Consider the following 13,909-nt stretch of genomic DNA (forward strand, 5'->3'; position numbering starts at 1 on the left):
ATACAAGTATCAAGTATGTAATTTTAAATTAACAAAACATTGTACTTTAACTTACCAGAGGACACAATAGACATCATTCTAATTGTAGAAGGTATACCAAACATGCCATACACTTTCCTAGATTGAGCAATCTCCTTTAGAGCTTCATCATTATCATCAGAATCTTTAGAAAGCTTTATAATGCAAGCATAAAGTCCATGTGCCACTTCCGAATATTTGCCAACATTTGAGTCACTGGAGAAGTGATGGGAGGTTAAGGAAATGTCTTGCTGCATGCAATGGACGATGAAGTTAACACTCCCATCTATTATCTACAATTGCGTAAATTTCATAGTATTTACTCTCATTTCCATTGAACTTTGTTGTAATAGAATTTTTTGCCCTATCCATTGCCTCATATATGTAACCCATTGCTGACTTTTTCTCATTATCAACCAGTCTTAAAACATGCACCAACGACCTCATCGCCTTGAGAGAATATAACATCATTCCAAAATGATACATTGATAATAATACTATATGTCATTTTTCCCTTAGGATATTTTAATGCTTTTGTGTTCACCCACTCTTCTGATACAAACATCCTTATCATGTTATTCTTTTGCTTATACAACCTTTGAAGATTAAGGAATGTAGTTGCAAACCTTGTCACTCCATTTCTAACCAATTCAACTTTTTGAGTGAACTTTCTCATTATGTTAAGGGTGATCGTATGGTTATAGATGAACCCAACAAGAAATTATCCTCTTCTAATAGCCTTCTTAACAATAGGCAACTTTTCAATATCTTCTAGCATTAAATCCACACAATGGACATCACATGGAGTCCATAAGATATTAGGGTACTTGTCTTCTAAATATTTTCCTAACCCAAAAATAAATGAATCATGTCATATGGCTAGCAGCATATAATTAATATTTCAAATTGGATAATGACAAATATAAAATTCTTACCCGCCGAGACATAATGACAAATGTGTTTAAAAGTTCAAATATCTTCCATTTAGTCTTCATAAAGCTAGAACCATCAATACTCCTTACGAAGATAGTCCCACCTAGAGTGTTGACCAAAAAATTGATCAATGTCCTAGCCTTTCGATCCGTCCATGCATTTGACATGATAGAGCATCCATATTGAGTTCGTTCCATTACAAGTTCTTGTAACATTTTATTTGTGAGCTATGGTTCCTTTTTTATCAATGTAACTCTAATCTCATGGTAACTTGGAGGCTTTAAGTGTGCTCCATAATTTCCAATCGCTAGAACCATCAATACTCCTTACGAAGATAGTCCCACCTAGAGTGTTGACCAAAAAATTGATCAATGTCCTAGCCTTTCGATTCGTCCATGCATTTGACATGATAGAGCATCCATATTGAGTTTGTTCCATTACAAGTCCGTGTAACATTTTCTTTGGGAGCTATAGTTCCTTTTTTAGCAATGTAACTTTAATCTCATGGTAACTTGAAGGCTTTAAGTGTGCTCCATAATTTCCAATCGCTTCAATCATCAACTGGAAGCTTTTAGACTTCACAACATTAAAAGGAATATGATTCCTATAGAAGAAACGACCAATGCATTGATTAGTTAATTCCCTTGCCTATTTCACATAAACATATTTTATCGATGGTTTACATTTGGCCATTGCTAATGTCATCTTCTAAGAAACCTCCTGATGTTTAAACATAAGCACGTCCATAGGGCCTTTAACATTTATCTTAGCAACACCTCTTGCAAACCTTTTTCATTTTTGTACATTTGTAATTTCTTGCATAACATCATCGCCCTCCTCATCGATACTAAGCTCAACGACATATCAATCATTAGCTGTTTGCTTTTTCTTCTGAGCGTCATTGAGTTTTTGAAATACATCAACTAGTGTTTTCCTTCAAGGAGCTACATCTTCCCCTATCCCCATCTAATGCAATTTTTTTTTTTTGTAATACCTCCTTTCATAACCTTCCTACAAAAATCACAAGTAACAACCTTTTTGTCATTAATATCCTCCAAAGAATTCCAATGCCAAGCCATGTGAAGGTTTTCACTAGTAGGTTTAAACAAGCATTTGTTGTTGGTTGTGGTGTTTCAGATGAAGATACCATTTTTCTTATAAAGCAGAGCATTGAAAAACAAAATAGAGCAACAAAACAATGGAAAGCAAAACATAAACAGTGGAAAATAGAGGAACAAAACAAAAACAAACAACAATGGAAAAACAAGGAATAAAACAGAAGCAATAGAAAATAGAAGCAGTAAAAGAGGACGAAAGCGAAGAATAGAAACAGAGGAAGAAGAAGAAACGAGAGGTCAAAAAACAAAAGAAATAGAGGATTTAGAAACACTTTATGGGAGGATGAAGAAGCAATGTTCTAACTTCTGAGGAAGAAGAAGAAACACTTTATGAGAGGAAAAAACAAATGTTTAGTATATTAATAAAATAATACAAGTTCAATGCGTGCGAAAAGAGTTTATACCCTTAATGAAATAAACAAATTCAATCGCGGGCAGTATACTAGGTCAGGTATCGACACTTCACTGCAATTAGGGCTCGATTCGCGATTCGCAGTCGTGAGTGTTGCACTGGTTGATGGCGTTTTCACGCCTGATGCAAGTATATAAGGCAAGTTGCAGTTTCTGCAAAGAATCCAGAAAATTGACAGTAAAAGTGTAGAAACTATTGTAAACATTTCATCTCATATTATTGATAATTTGAAGCCGGATCCAGCCCCCTAGACGTAGGAGTTTAACTCTGAATTGGGTTAACAATTGTGTGTGTTCATTTTAGCATTGCAAGTTTTAATTATGTTTATGTTCAATTGCTGCAAAACTGAAACCAAGAACGTTTTTGGGTGAAAAACTGATCAATCTTTGTTTTACTGAAATAAAGAACATTCTTGGGTGAAAAACCCATCAATCTTCATTTTACTGAAACCTAGAACATTCTTGGGTGAGTGACTAATCAATATTCGTTTCTTTTATTTTGATCTTAATTGAAATTAAACAACAACTGGTATCAAGAACACTGGTTTATTCGATTCAAAGGAAAGATGGCATAAACAAGGTATGTACTTGAAAAATTTGATGGGAAAAGTGATTTTGGGTTATGGCATCTCAAGATGAAAGCTTTGTTGGTTCATCAAGGTTTGGCAGAAGCACTGGGAGGAGAGAAAGACATCCACAATTCCAGAAAATGAGAATAAGGATATCATGAATAAGGCTCATAGTATTTTAATCTTGAGTCTTGGAGACAAGGTTCTAAGGGAAATATCAAATGAGACTTCTACAACAGGTATTTAGCTCAAGTTAAAATCTTTATATATGACAAAATCATTAGCGAATCGTTTATACTTAAAACAAAAGATATATACTTTCAAGATGCAATCTGGGAGGTCAGTTGAAGATCATATGGATAAGTTTAATAAGATTGTTTTAGATCTTGAAAATATTGATGTAAAATTGGATGATGAGGATCAGGCTCTACTGTTGATAAATTCATTACCAAGCTCTCTTAAAAATTTGTGTGATACACTCCTTTATGGTAAAGATTCTTTGTCATTAGAAGAAGTGCAAGTTGCACTAATCTCAAAAGAATTAAAAAAGAAAGTCAGATGGGAAAGAAGAAAGTAGTGGTGAGAGACTGTTTGTCAAGGCCAAAGCACGAAAGAAGAATCAAAAACAGAAAAATAAATTCAAGAATAAAGAAAATAACAAGTCTAAAATGAAGTGTTTCATATGCAAGAAAGATGGGCATTTCAAGAAAGAATGTTGAGATTGGAAAGGAAAGAAATGATCAAATAGTGATGATGATTATGGAAATACTTCAATAGCCTCTGAAGGATATGAAAGCACATAAGTTCTTATGGCAAATTCAACAGAAATCATGGATGATGATTGGGTGCTTGACCCAGGGTGTTCATTTCACATGACCTCAAATAGAGATTGGTTCTTTGAGTACAACGAAACTGGTGGAGGCAAAGTGATTATGGGGAACAAATCAGCTTGCAAGGTAGTTGGAATTGGCTCAATCAAGTTGAAGCTAGAAAATGGAACTATGAACATTTTGTCAAAAGTCAGACATGTTCCAGAGCTGAAAAGGAACTTAATTTCTCTATGAATGCTGGAAGAAGCTGGCTGTTCATACAAAGCAGAGAAAGGCACTCTAAAAGTGATAAAAGGATCATGGTATCTATATTCTCAATAGTCAGACAGTGACATGATTAACAGTTGTGGTAGTCCAAGCATCAAGCAAAAGCAACTTGTGGCATCAAAGGATGAGACATGTAAGTCTAAGATGAATGCATGTTCTTGACAGACAAGGCATGCTAGGTGGTGACAAGATTGGTAATCTTGAATTCTATGAGCATTGTGTGTATGGAAAAATGCATAGAGTCAAGTTCTCTACAGAGAAGCATTGCTCAAAAGGAATTCTAGAATATGTTCACAATAATCTATGGGACCCTGCCAAAATTGCTTCACATGGAGGTAACAAGTATTTCATTACATTTCTTGATGACTATAGTAGAAAAGTATGGATATACCATGCTGCTAATTACAATCACCTAAAAGTATTTGGGCGTGCTGCTTATTATCATGTAAATGAAGGGAAGTTAGTTCCTAGATCCAAGAAATGGTACTTTATTGGATATCCAAGTGGTGTAAAAGGTTATAGGATACGGTGTCCTGAAAATAGGAAATGTATCATCAACAAAGATGTTAAGTTTCATGAGGTTGACCTATATAATTCCTTAACCAAGGATGCAAATGAAAGTTCACATCAAATGAAAGTTGAGATGTTTAATCTTGAGGTGGAGCAAGCTACAAAAAAAGGGAAAGAACACTAACAGACTCAACAAGATATAACATATACATATGAAGATGCTATGTTTCCATATCATGAAAATCCAACATAACATGAATTAGATGACTACAACCTCATCAAGGACAGAGAAAGAAGCGCCCCCCCCCCCCCCCCCCCCAAGATATGGTTATGCAAACATGATCAGTTATGCGTTACATGCTGCTGAAGAAATCATACAACAAGATCCAGGAGCTACAATGACGTTGTCAGGTCTCAAGACAAAGAAAAATGGATTTTGGCTATGAGTGAGGAGTTGAAATCACTAGAGAAGAACAACAATTGGAAACTCATACCTAAGCTTGCCACTTCCAGAATTGTAGACAGCAAATGGATCTTCAAGAGGAAGGAAGGAATTCCATGAGTAGAATTACATAGGTTCAAAGCATGGCTAGTAGCAAAGGGGTTCACTCAAAACGAAGGGGTGGACTACAATGAGATAGGAATAATCATAGCCATGGTAGCACACTTTGACATCGAGTTGGAACACATGGATGTCAAAACAGCTTTTCTTCACGGTGATCTGAATGAAACAATCTTAATGCAACAACCAGATGGCTTTAGGACTCAAGGAAATGAAGATTGGGTATGCTTGATAAATAGATCATTCTATGGGCTAAAGCAATCACCAAGATAATGGTATTTAAGGTTTGGTTCATTCATGCTTAGTCAAAGTTATGCTAGAAGAAATTTTGATAGTTGTGTGTATTACAAACAAGTATCATCAACAACATACATTTACTTGTTGTTATATGTGGATGACATGCTAATAGCATCTAAAAGTATGAAAGAAATAGACAAATTGAAGAGTCAACTGAAGAAATAATTGGAGATGAAGGATTTGGGGCCAGCCAAGAGAATTCTAGGAATGAAAATTATCAGAATTAGAGACCAAGGAAAACTGATAATTTCCTAAGAGAGCTACATTGGAAAAGTCATAAATAGGTTCAACATGAGTGAATCAAATGTTGTCAGATCTCCACTTGAAGCTCACTTCAAACTTTCTTCAGCCATGACACCAAACACAAACCAGGAAATAGAAGACATGAAGAAAATACCATATGCTAGTGTCATAGGGAGCATCATGTACGCTATGGTCTACTTAAGGCCAGACATTTCTCATGTTGTAAGTGTCACAAGCAGGTTTATGGGAAATCTAGGGATGAGCCATTGGCAAGCTGTCAAATGGATTCTAAGGTACGCAAAAGGAACTCAAAGCATATGTTTGGAATATAACAAAAGTTCAGATCCATCAAAACCAGTCCAAGGATTTGTAGACTCTGATTTTTCTCGAGATTTAGATAAAATAATATCTCTTATAGGATATGAGTTCTGTAACATCCCGATTTTTATTATTACTTTTTTTAAAACAAAAATCAAATTTCAGAAATAAAGAAATAAATATTTTTGGATAAAATATTTAAGTCGTAACACAACGACAAAAGTCAACAATATTTACAAGCAGCGGAAATAGTATTTGAAACAAAAATCCAAAGTATTTAAACAGTAAAATACACCGGGGATATGAGACCTATCAGACATAGCTCATACCCTTGGGGTATTCTCGGCAGACACCTGCATAAAAGCATTGTCCCAAGAATCTCGACTTTCCCCACGTCACATCAAAAAGTGGAACATGGACCCATCAAAATAAAAGTCAAGCTGACAATATAAAGTATATGTGCAGTCTTCCAAATTGAAATAAATACAACCACAAAAGGAAGAATTCTAGCCCATATTCAACCATCTAATCTGATCATGATACAAAAACTATACAACCCGCGTGATCTCCACGTGCTCCACAAGATCCTCCTGACAAAGCTTCAGTCAGGTATGTCTAACTACCTTTCCATGTCCAAGGTACTAACCAGTAGGATGATCCTGGTTCTCATATGAGGGCAAAGCCCAGATTCCCACAATAATTGTAACAGTCACCAACCGAAATTAACAAATATCACATAGCATTTAAATTTTAAATGCACAAAATAACCTGTCGTATTCGAATATAAGTGCGAAATCATAAGTCAGTAGAAAAATATGTGCTGTCGTATTCGAATACAGTCCTATCATATTCGAATACAGCTGTGAAAAATACAGATTTTCAGTTTTGAAAACGTTTCAAAGTCATTCAACACTTACAACATGAAATCAATCATCGCTCGTAGCAATTACGACAAATCACAACAACAACCTAATATGTATATACAATCATCATAGTATAACAAACATGACTCGCGTGTCAAGCACCCTAATGCAATGTGTGTATGCCAAAATGCATGATTCCGGAATTCCAACCAAAACCCTCCTCGAAGGGGCGTAAATCATAATTGTATCGCATATCATAGACTAGTACTAATTAACGAGGTGGCACCTATCACGTGTCAACACGATTTACTAAAAAGCATAAATTGTAAATGTACTGCCTATCACAGACCAATATTATTTATCGAGGTGCACCTATCACGGGTCAGCACGATTTACTAAAAATCATAAATTGTAAATGTACCGCATATCACAAACTAGTACTATTTACCGAGGTGCCACATATCACAGGTCAGCACGATTTACAAAAATATGCAATCTATCACAAACCTACTGATCATAGCATTTGGGCACATGTTTTTAGCTTTTTAGTTTGGTATTTTAAAAGCTCTTTATAGCTTAGATTAATATTTTTAGCTAGTTTCTAAACTTTGGGTCGAATTTGAATTATAATTTTATTATTTGCATTTTAATTTTATTATTTATATTTTGACTCTTTCTCGCTCTGTAGGTCATAACATGAGCTCTGGATATCGGATTGGCACATATGAGCAGGTGTTGGAAAGATAAAAATCTGAGCTACAACTTTTGTGTTGGAAGGAAAGACCAATTCTAAACTTTACTGGGCCTAAATTGCAAATTTCATAATCTGGATATTTGTATTAATTTTAATTAGCGGGCCACTTATTTTTAAACTCAAAACCCTAAAGTCCAATAACAAGTACTGTATATTGACAGTTTTGTTTCTTTTCTGAGAGGGAAAAATTAGGATTCAAATTGCTACAAGAAATAAACAGTTTTATTTTAATTTCATTGAAGGCTAATTTTATAAGATTAATCCACGAGTTCAGAGTTTCATCAACACCTTGAGATTCAGGTTACACTGTCAATTTCTATTCATGATTCTATTCTTGTTTATTTGATTATATTGATATTTTGATTGCTTAAATTGAATTTCAATAGGATTGATTAAATTTATTTGACAGAATTTGGTTTCGGTTTGTAATTTAATTGAATTGTAATTTTGCGACGCTTGATCGTTAATTATAATATTTTGATGATTGTGATGCTTAATTCAATTAAAGAAACCAAATTCACATAGGATTGATTATGCGTTTTTGATCAATTCTATAGTCAAATAAGAATAGAATCACAAATTAGAAATTAAACTCATTGATAGAATCTGTGATAGGTTTGAAACTCGAATAAGTGGATTAATTGTTTTGCTCATCTGTTAAAAAAAGAAATCTAAATTCCCCCTTTTTAATTTCAATTTTCAATTCAGTTATTATTACTATATCAGAAGTCCTTGTGAAACGATTCGAGTTATTACCTCTATTTACATTTTATCAATTGTATTTGATCCGTTTGCGACAATGGATCACCTACACAACATGAAAATCCCCCCGCAAGGATAAGATGAACAAACAGATCACATGACATCATCTCGTGGCTCATCACGCTCACCACTATCACCATGGCCCCATCGCGGTCACCATGTACTATGAAATGCATGAACATATTCTGGCTATTTCCACAACAATCATTAAGTAAATGCAGATCTTAAAAGATTTCCCATTTTTAATACTCATTTATCACTAATGATTTTTCAAATTCACCACATAGCATACTCAAACGTTTTTTCAAATTCAATCCACAATTCACACCAAATCATATCAAATCATTTTTCCACAAAATCCACACATAAAACACATCTCAAAAATTCATAATATTAATTATGAACACATCAAACATGAATCACTATAAACCACACCTTAAACAATCAAATTCAAATTCCAAAATTGCATCCATAAAATGCATTAAATTCATTTTCCACAAATCTACACCTAAAAAACATCAAATTTATTTTTCACAAATTCACATATAAGGTCCTAAATGCAAATTAAAAGTTTGGAATGAGCACTTACCTTATCGATAGCTTTAACAACCGATTATGGCACCACAATTAATTATGGTAAAATTTAGTTCACGTCATCACTTCCAAAATTGGCTCACTAGCACCGTAGCGTGGAGATGAACAACTCTCCCTTCTGTCACTTCTCGAAATGAAGCTCAGAAGTCGAAGAAAAATGGAGGTTTGTGTTTGAGTTTTTTGAAAAAAAACCAACTTGGCTTGTTTTCTTTTTGAAACAGAGCAAGGAAGAGAAAGAAGGAGGAATGGCACGGAAACAGGTAAAAATGCTTACTTTTTCCTTTCTTTTAACAAATATCTAAACAAAAACTACATATTTTATAAAAATTATCATTTCACCATCACCTCACATCACTTTTCAAACCACTTTTTCAGGAAAATATATTCTCTAGCCGCAATTCAATCGACAGATGAATTTTTATGAAAAACGCCGCACCTCAGAAAATTTTTCTTTTGACAAAAGATTTACTTTAATTAAACTAAATTATTTATCGACGAATAATTTTAATCAGGGCTCTAAAAAGATACTTTTGGCATTTAACTCACAAAATACCCATAAAATTGGCTAAAAAGCCTAAGAATTCAACATAAAAGTTACACCAAAATTCTTAAATTACAAATTAAAACTAAGGGTCTTACATTCTACCCCCCTAAAATTAGTTTCTTCCTTAAAACTACGCATCGATAAACAACTCAGGGTGTTGTTCCCTCATCTTGCTCTTTAATTCCCATGTCGAATCTCTAGTAGTTGGGTTCCAAATCACCTTGACCAACTAAACATTCTTGTTCCTTAATCGCTTAATCTTCCTGTCATCAATTCTTACAGGTAGTATTTCAAATGACAAGTTATCATTCAGTTGAATTGTGTCTGGTTTGATCACATGTGACGGATCTATCCTAAAATTAGTTTCTTCCTTAAAACTACGCATCGATAAACAACTCAGGGTGTTGTTCCCTCATCTTGCTCTTTAATTCCCATGTCGAATCTCTAGTAGTTGGGTTCCAAATCACCTTGACCAACTAAACATTCTTGTTCCTTAATCGCTTAATCTTCCTGTCATCAATTCTTACAGGTAGTATTTCAAATGACAAGTTATCATTCAGTTGAATTGTGTCTGGTTTGATCACATGTGACGGATCTATAAGGTATTTCCTTAACTGCGACACATGAAACACGTCGTGAATATTGGACAGTATCGGAGGCAATGCAATCCCATAAGCTACATGTCCAATTCGTGCATAAATCTCATATGGTCCAATAAATTTCTGAGTCAATTTATTCGATTTCATAGCTCTGCCAACTCCAGTCGTAGGCGTGACTCTTAGAAATACATGGTCATCCTGTTCGAATTCTAGAAGTCTGCGACGCTTGTCCGCATAACTCTTCTGACGATCTTGTGAAATCTTCATTTTCTCATTTATCTTCTTTACCTTATCAGTAGTCTGTTGCAGCATCTCATGTCCTACAATCATACTTTCATCGTCCTTATACCAACACAAAGGCGTTTGCCACTTGCGCCATACAAAGCCTCACATGGTGCCATTCCAATACTTGAGTGGAAACTATTGTTGTAGGTAAACTCAAACAATGGAAGTACATCATCCCAACTTTCTTTGTCATCTAATACATATGCTCTCAATAGGTTTTCCAAGGACTGATTTGTTCTCTCAGTCTGTTCATCCATTTGTGGATGGTAAGTTGAACTCAATCTTAGTTTCGTTCCCAACACTTCATGTAATGCTCCCCAAAAGTGCGACGTGAATTTCGGGTCACGGTCTGATACGATACTCGACAGTACTCCGTGTAATCTCACAATCTCAGCAATTTAGATCTCAATTAGCTTATCTACCTTATAGATGGTATTTACTGGTAAAAAATGTGCAGATTTAGTCAATCGATCCACTATCACCCATATAGAATCATTTTTTCTCCTCGTTTTCGGCAATCTAGTTGTAAAGTCCATTTTAAATGTTGTCCTACTTCCACTCAAATATATCTAAAGGTTGCAACATTCCAGCATGTCGCTGATGTTCCACTTTCGCTTTCTAACAAGTTAAACAAGTTGATACATACTCTGCAACATGTCTCTTCATTCCTGGCCACCAATAATTTTGCCTCAAGTCCTTATACATCTTTGTTGTTCTAGGATGAATACTCAATTTACTCTTATGAGCCTCTTCTAATTTTCCTCAGATCTGCAATTTCTGGTACACAAATCCTTCCATTACATCTCAAAATATTATCTGGTCCGATCTTAAACTTAGTTGTTTTCCCTTGCACTACTAGATTCCTCTTTTCTTGAATTAAGACGTCATCTTGAAAATTTGCAATGTCTTCAAGTAGTCCACTCGAAATCTTAATCATTTCGAATTTCAAAATTCCTGGTGCAAGCTCTACATTCAAGTGTAGGCCTCTAAAAGCTTCCCACAACTCTTGTTGTCTAGCCATCAATGTTGAAGACACCGATACACTTCTTCTACTCAACACATTAGCCACTACATTGACCTTCCCATGGTGGTACTGCAGTGTGAAATTAAAATCCTTGAGAATCTCCATCCATCGTCTCTGACGCGTGTTCAATTCCTTCTGATCAAACAAATATTTCAAACTCTTATGGTCATTGAACACTGTGAACGTACATCCATATAAATAGTGCCTCCAAATCTTCAATGCAAAAACTACAACAACAAGCTCCAAGTCATGAGTAGGATAGTTTCTTTCATGAATCTTCAATTGCCTTGAGGCGTAAGCAACAACTTTCTTGTGTTGCATCAGAACATATCCCAAACCTCGGTGAGACGCATCACAGTAAACTTCATATGGTTCTTCTGATTGCGATAAGATTAATACTGGTGAAGTTGTCAACTTTTTCTTTAGTAACTGGAAATTTTCCTCACACTTCTCCCTCCATGCGAACGATTGATCCTTTTTAGTAAGTTGTGTCAATGGAGCTACAATCTTAGCAAAACCTTCAATAAACCTCTTGTAGTACCCTGCCAGTCCTACGAAATTTCGTATGTCAGTGATAGTCTGAGGCTGTTTCCAAGCAAAAACCGTCTTAATCTTAGCCGGATCTACAATGATTCCTTCCTTAGTTATCACATGTCCTAAGAAATCCATTTCTTCCAGCCAAAATTCACACTTCGATAGATTGGCATACAATTGCTTCTCACGTAAAACTTCAAGAACTTGAAGCAAATGCTCTCCATGTTCTTCCTCAGTCCTTGAATAAATAATATATCATCAATGAACACCACAACAAATTTATCTAGAAATGGACTAAATATTATGTTCATGTAATCCATAAAAATTGCTGGTGCATTGGTAACTCCAAACGGAATAACAAGATATTCATAATATCCATAACGAGTTCTGAAAGCACTTTTTTGAATATCTCATTCCCTTACTCGAATTTGATGGTAACCCTACTTCAAGTTAATCTTTGAAAATATCGCAGCTCCTCTCAACTGATCCATCAAATCATCGATGTGTGGTAAATGATAACGATTCTTAATAGTTGCCTTATTAAGCTGTCGATAATCCACATATAAGCGCGAGCTTCCGTCCTTCTTTTTATCTAGCAACACCAGAGCTCCCCACGATGATACTCTTGGCCTAATAAATTTATTCTCCAACAAATCTTCAATTTGGCCTTTGAGCTCATTTAATTCCAATGGCGACATTTGATATGGCACAATTGAAATTGGTCTGGTTCTTGGGTGCAAATCAATGAAAAATTCCACTTCTCTTACCGGTGGCAATCCTGGAATTTCTGTTGGAAATACGTTCGGATACTCATTGACAAGCATCACATCCTCTATGTTCACATTTATCTTTGCCTCCACATTAGCCAAAGAAAAAAACTCATGAGTTCCTTCTCTTAGTGATACTCTGAGTTTGTTAGCAGCTAGATACTTAACAACTTGTGGTTCGAGGAAAAGAACCAGTTTGCGAGTACAATCCAAGATTACATAATGATACGACATCCAATCCATACCGAGAATGACCTTGAGTGATTGTAGAGGTAAACAAATCAAATTAATCAGGAAATCCCTATTATGGATAACTTCAAACGATTCACACAATCCATAACAATGAAGGAATGGGTTGCCCCCGAATCAAAAAGTGCAGTTAGAGTGTTACATGCAATCTCACAGTCACGTTGAATCAAATTGCTATATGGATTTCCAGCTTGAGCGCTCAAGTAAGTAGGACGAGTAGCCTTAGTTACATTCACAATTGATTCCACCTTCGGAGCCTTGCAATCCCTTGCCATGTGCCCTGGCTTCTGACAATTGTAGCAAGTGGGAATATTAGAGGTACAAGCACTAGCATAATGTCCCTTTCCCCCACATCGAAAACATCGAACCACTTGTCCCAATTGTCTTCCGAAATTCTGGTTCCCTGGGAGATTCTGTCCCCTATTGTTATTTTGTGGTCGGTTATAAGGTTTAGGAACTTACTTTCCCTTGTTGTTCTGAAAATTCACCCGACTAGGCTCTCTTGAATTAAAATTCCCTCCTCGGCTAGTCCTCTTATTCTTCATATCCTCAACTTCTCTACATTTTTCCACAAGAACTTGGAAACCTTGAATTCCCAAGGGTAAGATAGAGTCTTGAATCTCATACTTCAATCCAACTTGGAAACGATGACACATGAATGGTTCATCAACCTCTTCACGGAAAAACCTGAAATGCCTCGACAACGATTCAAACTTAGCACCACATTCGCCCACGGTCATATTCCCCTGATGAAGTTTTAGAAAATCATCACCCAGTTTAGTCCTGGTACTCATCGGGAAGTATTTGTCTAAAAACTTCCTTTTGAATGATTCCCAGTTTACCTCTTCGAGAATTGGT

The 13,909-nt window shown here is 35.5% G+C and overlaps 1 protein-coding gene across 1 annotated transcript; it reads right to left on the bottom strand.

Moving 5' to 3' along the window:
• Window positions 1–430: 430 nt before the first annotated feature.
• LOC140919641 (uncharacterized) lies at window positions 431–1,389 on the bottom strand. Its single transcript, XM_073366240.1, has 3 exons — window positions 1,266–1,389; window positions 954–1,054; window positions 431–739 (listed from the first exon to the last, which is right to left on the bottom strand). Exons 1-3 carry the CDS (start codon window positions 1,387–1,389, stop codon window positions 431–433), a joined length of 534 nt encoding a protein of 177 aa, XP_073222341.1.
• Window positions 1,390–13,909: the final 12,520 nt, after the last annotated feature.

Source organism: Cicer arietinum, chromosome 3, assembly GCF_000331145.2.
Source record: "Cicer arietinum cultivar CDC Frontier isolate Library 1 chromosome 3, Cicar.CDCFrontier_v2.0, whole genome shotgun sequence".
NCBI classification, from domain to species: domain Eukaryota; kingdom Viridiplantae; phylum Streptophyta; class Magnoliopsida; order Fabales; family Fabaceae; genus Cicer; species Cicer arietinum.

Bases quoted from the DNA above. Each gene is read 5' to 3' on its own strand.
- LOC140919641 (XM_073366240.1), bottom strand. From the start codon at position 1,389: ATGGAACAAACTCAATATGGATGCTCTATCATGTCAAATGCATGGACG. The intron at 1,055-1,265 runs GTTCTAGCGATT...TCAACACTCTAG, and splicing joins CTTCGTAAGGAGTATTGATG to GTGGGACTATCTTCGTAAGG. The intron at 740-953 runs GTAAGAATTTTA...AGAAGAGGATAA, and splicing joins TTGTCATTATGTCTCGGCGG to TTTCTTGTTGGGTTCATCTA.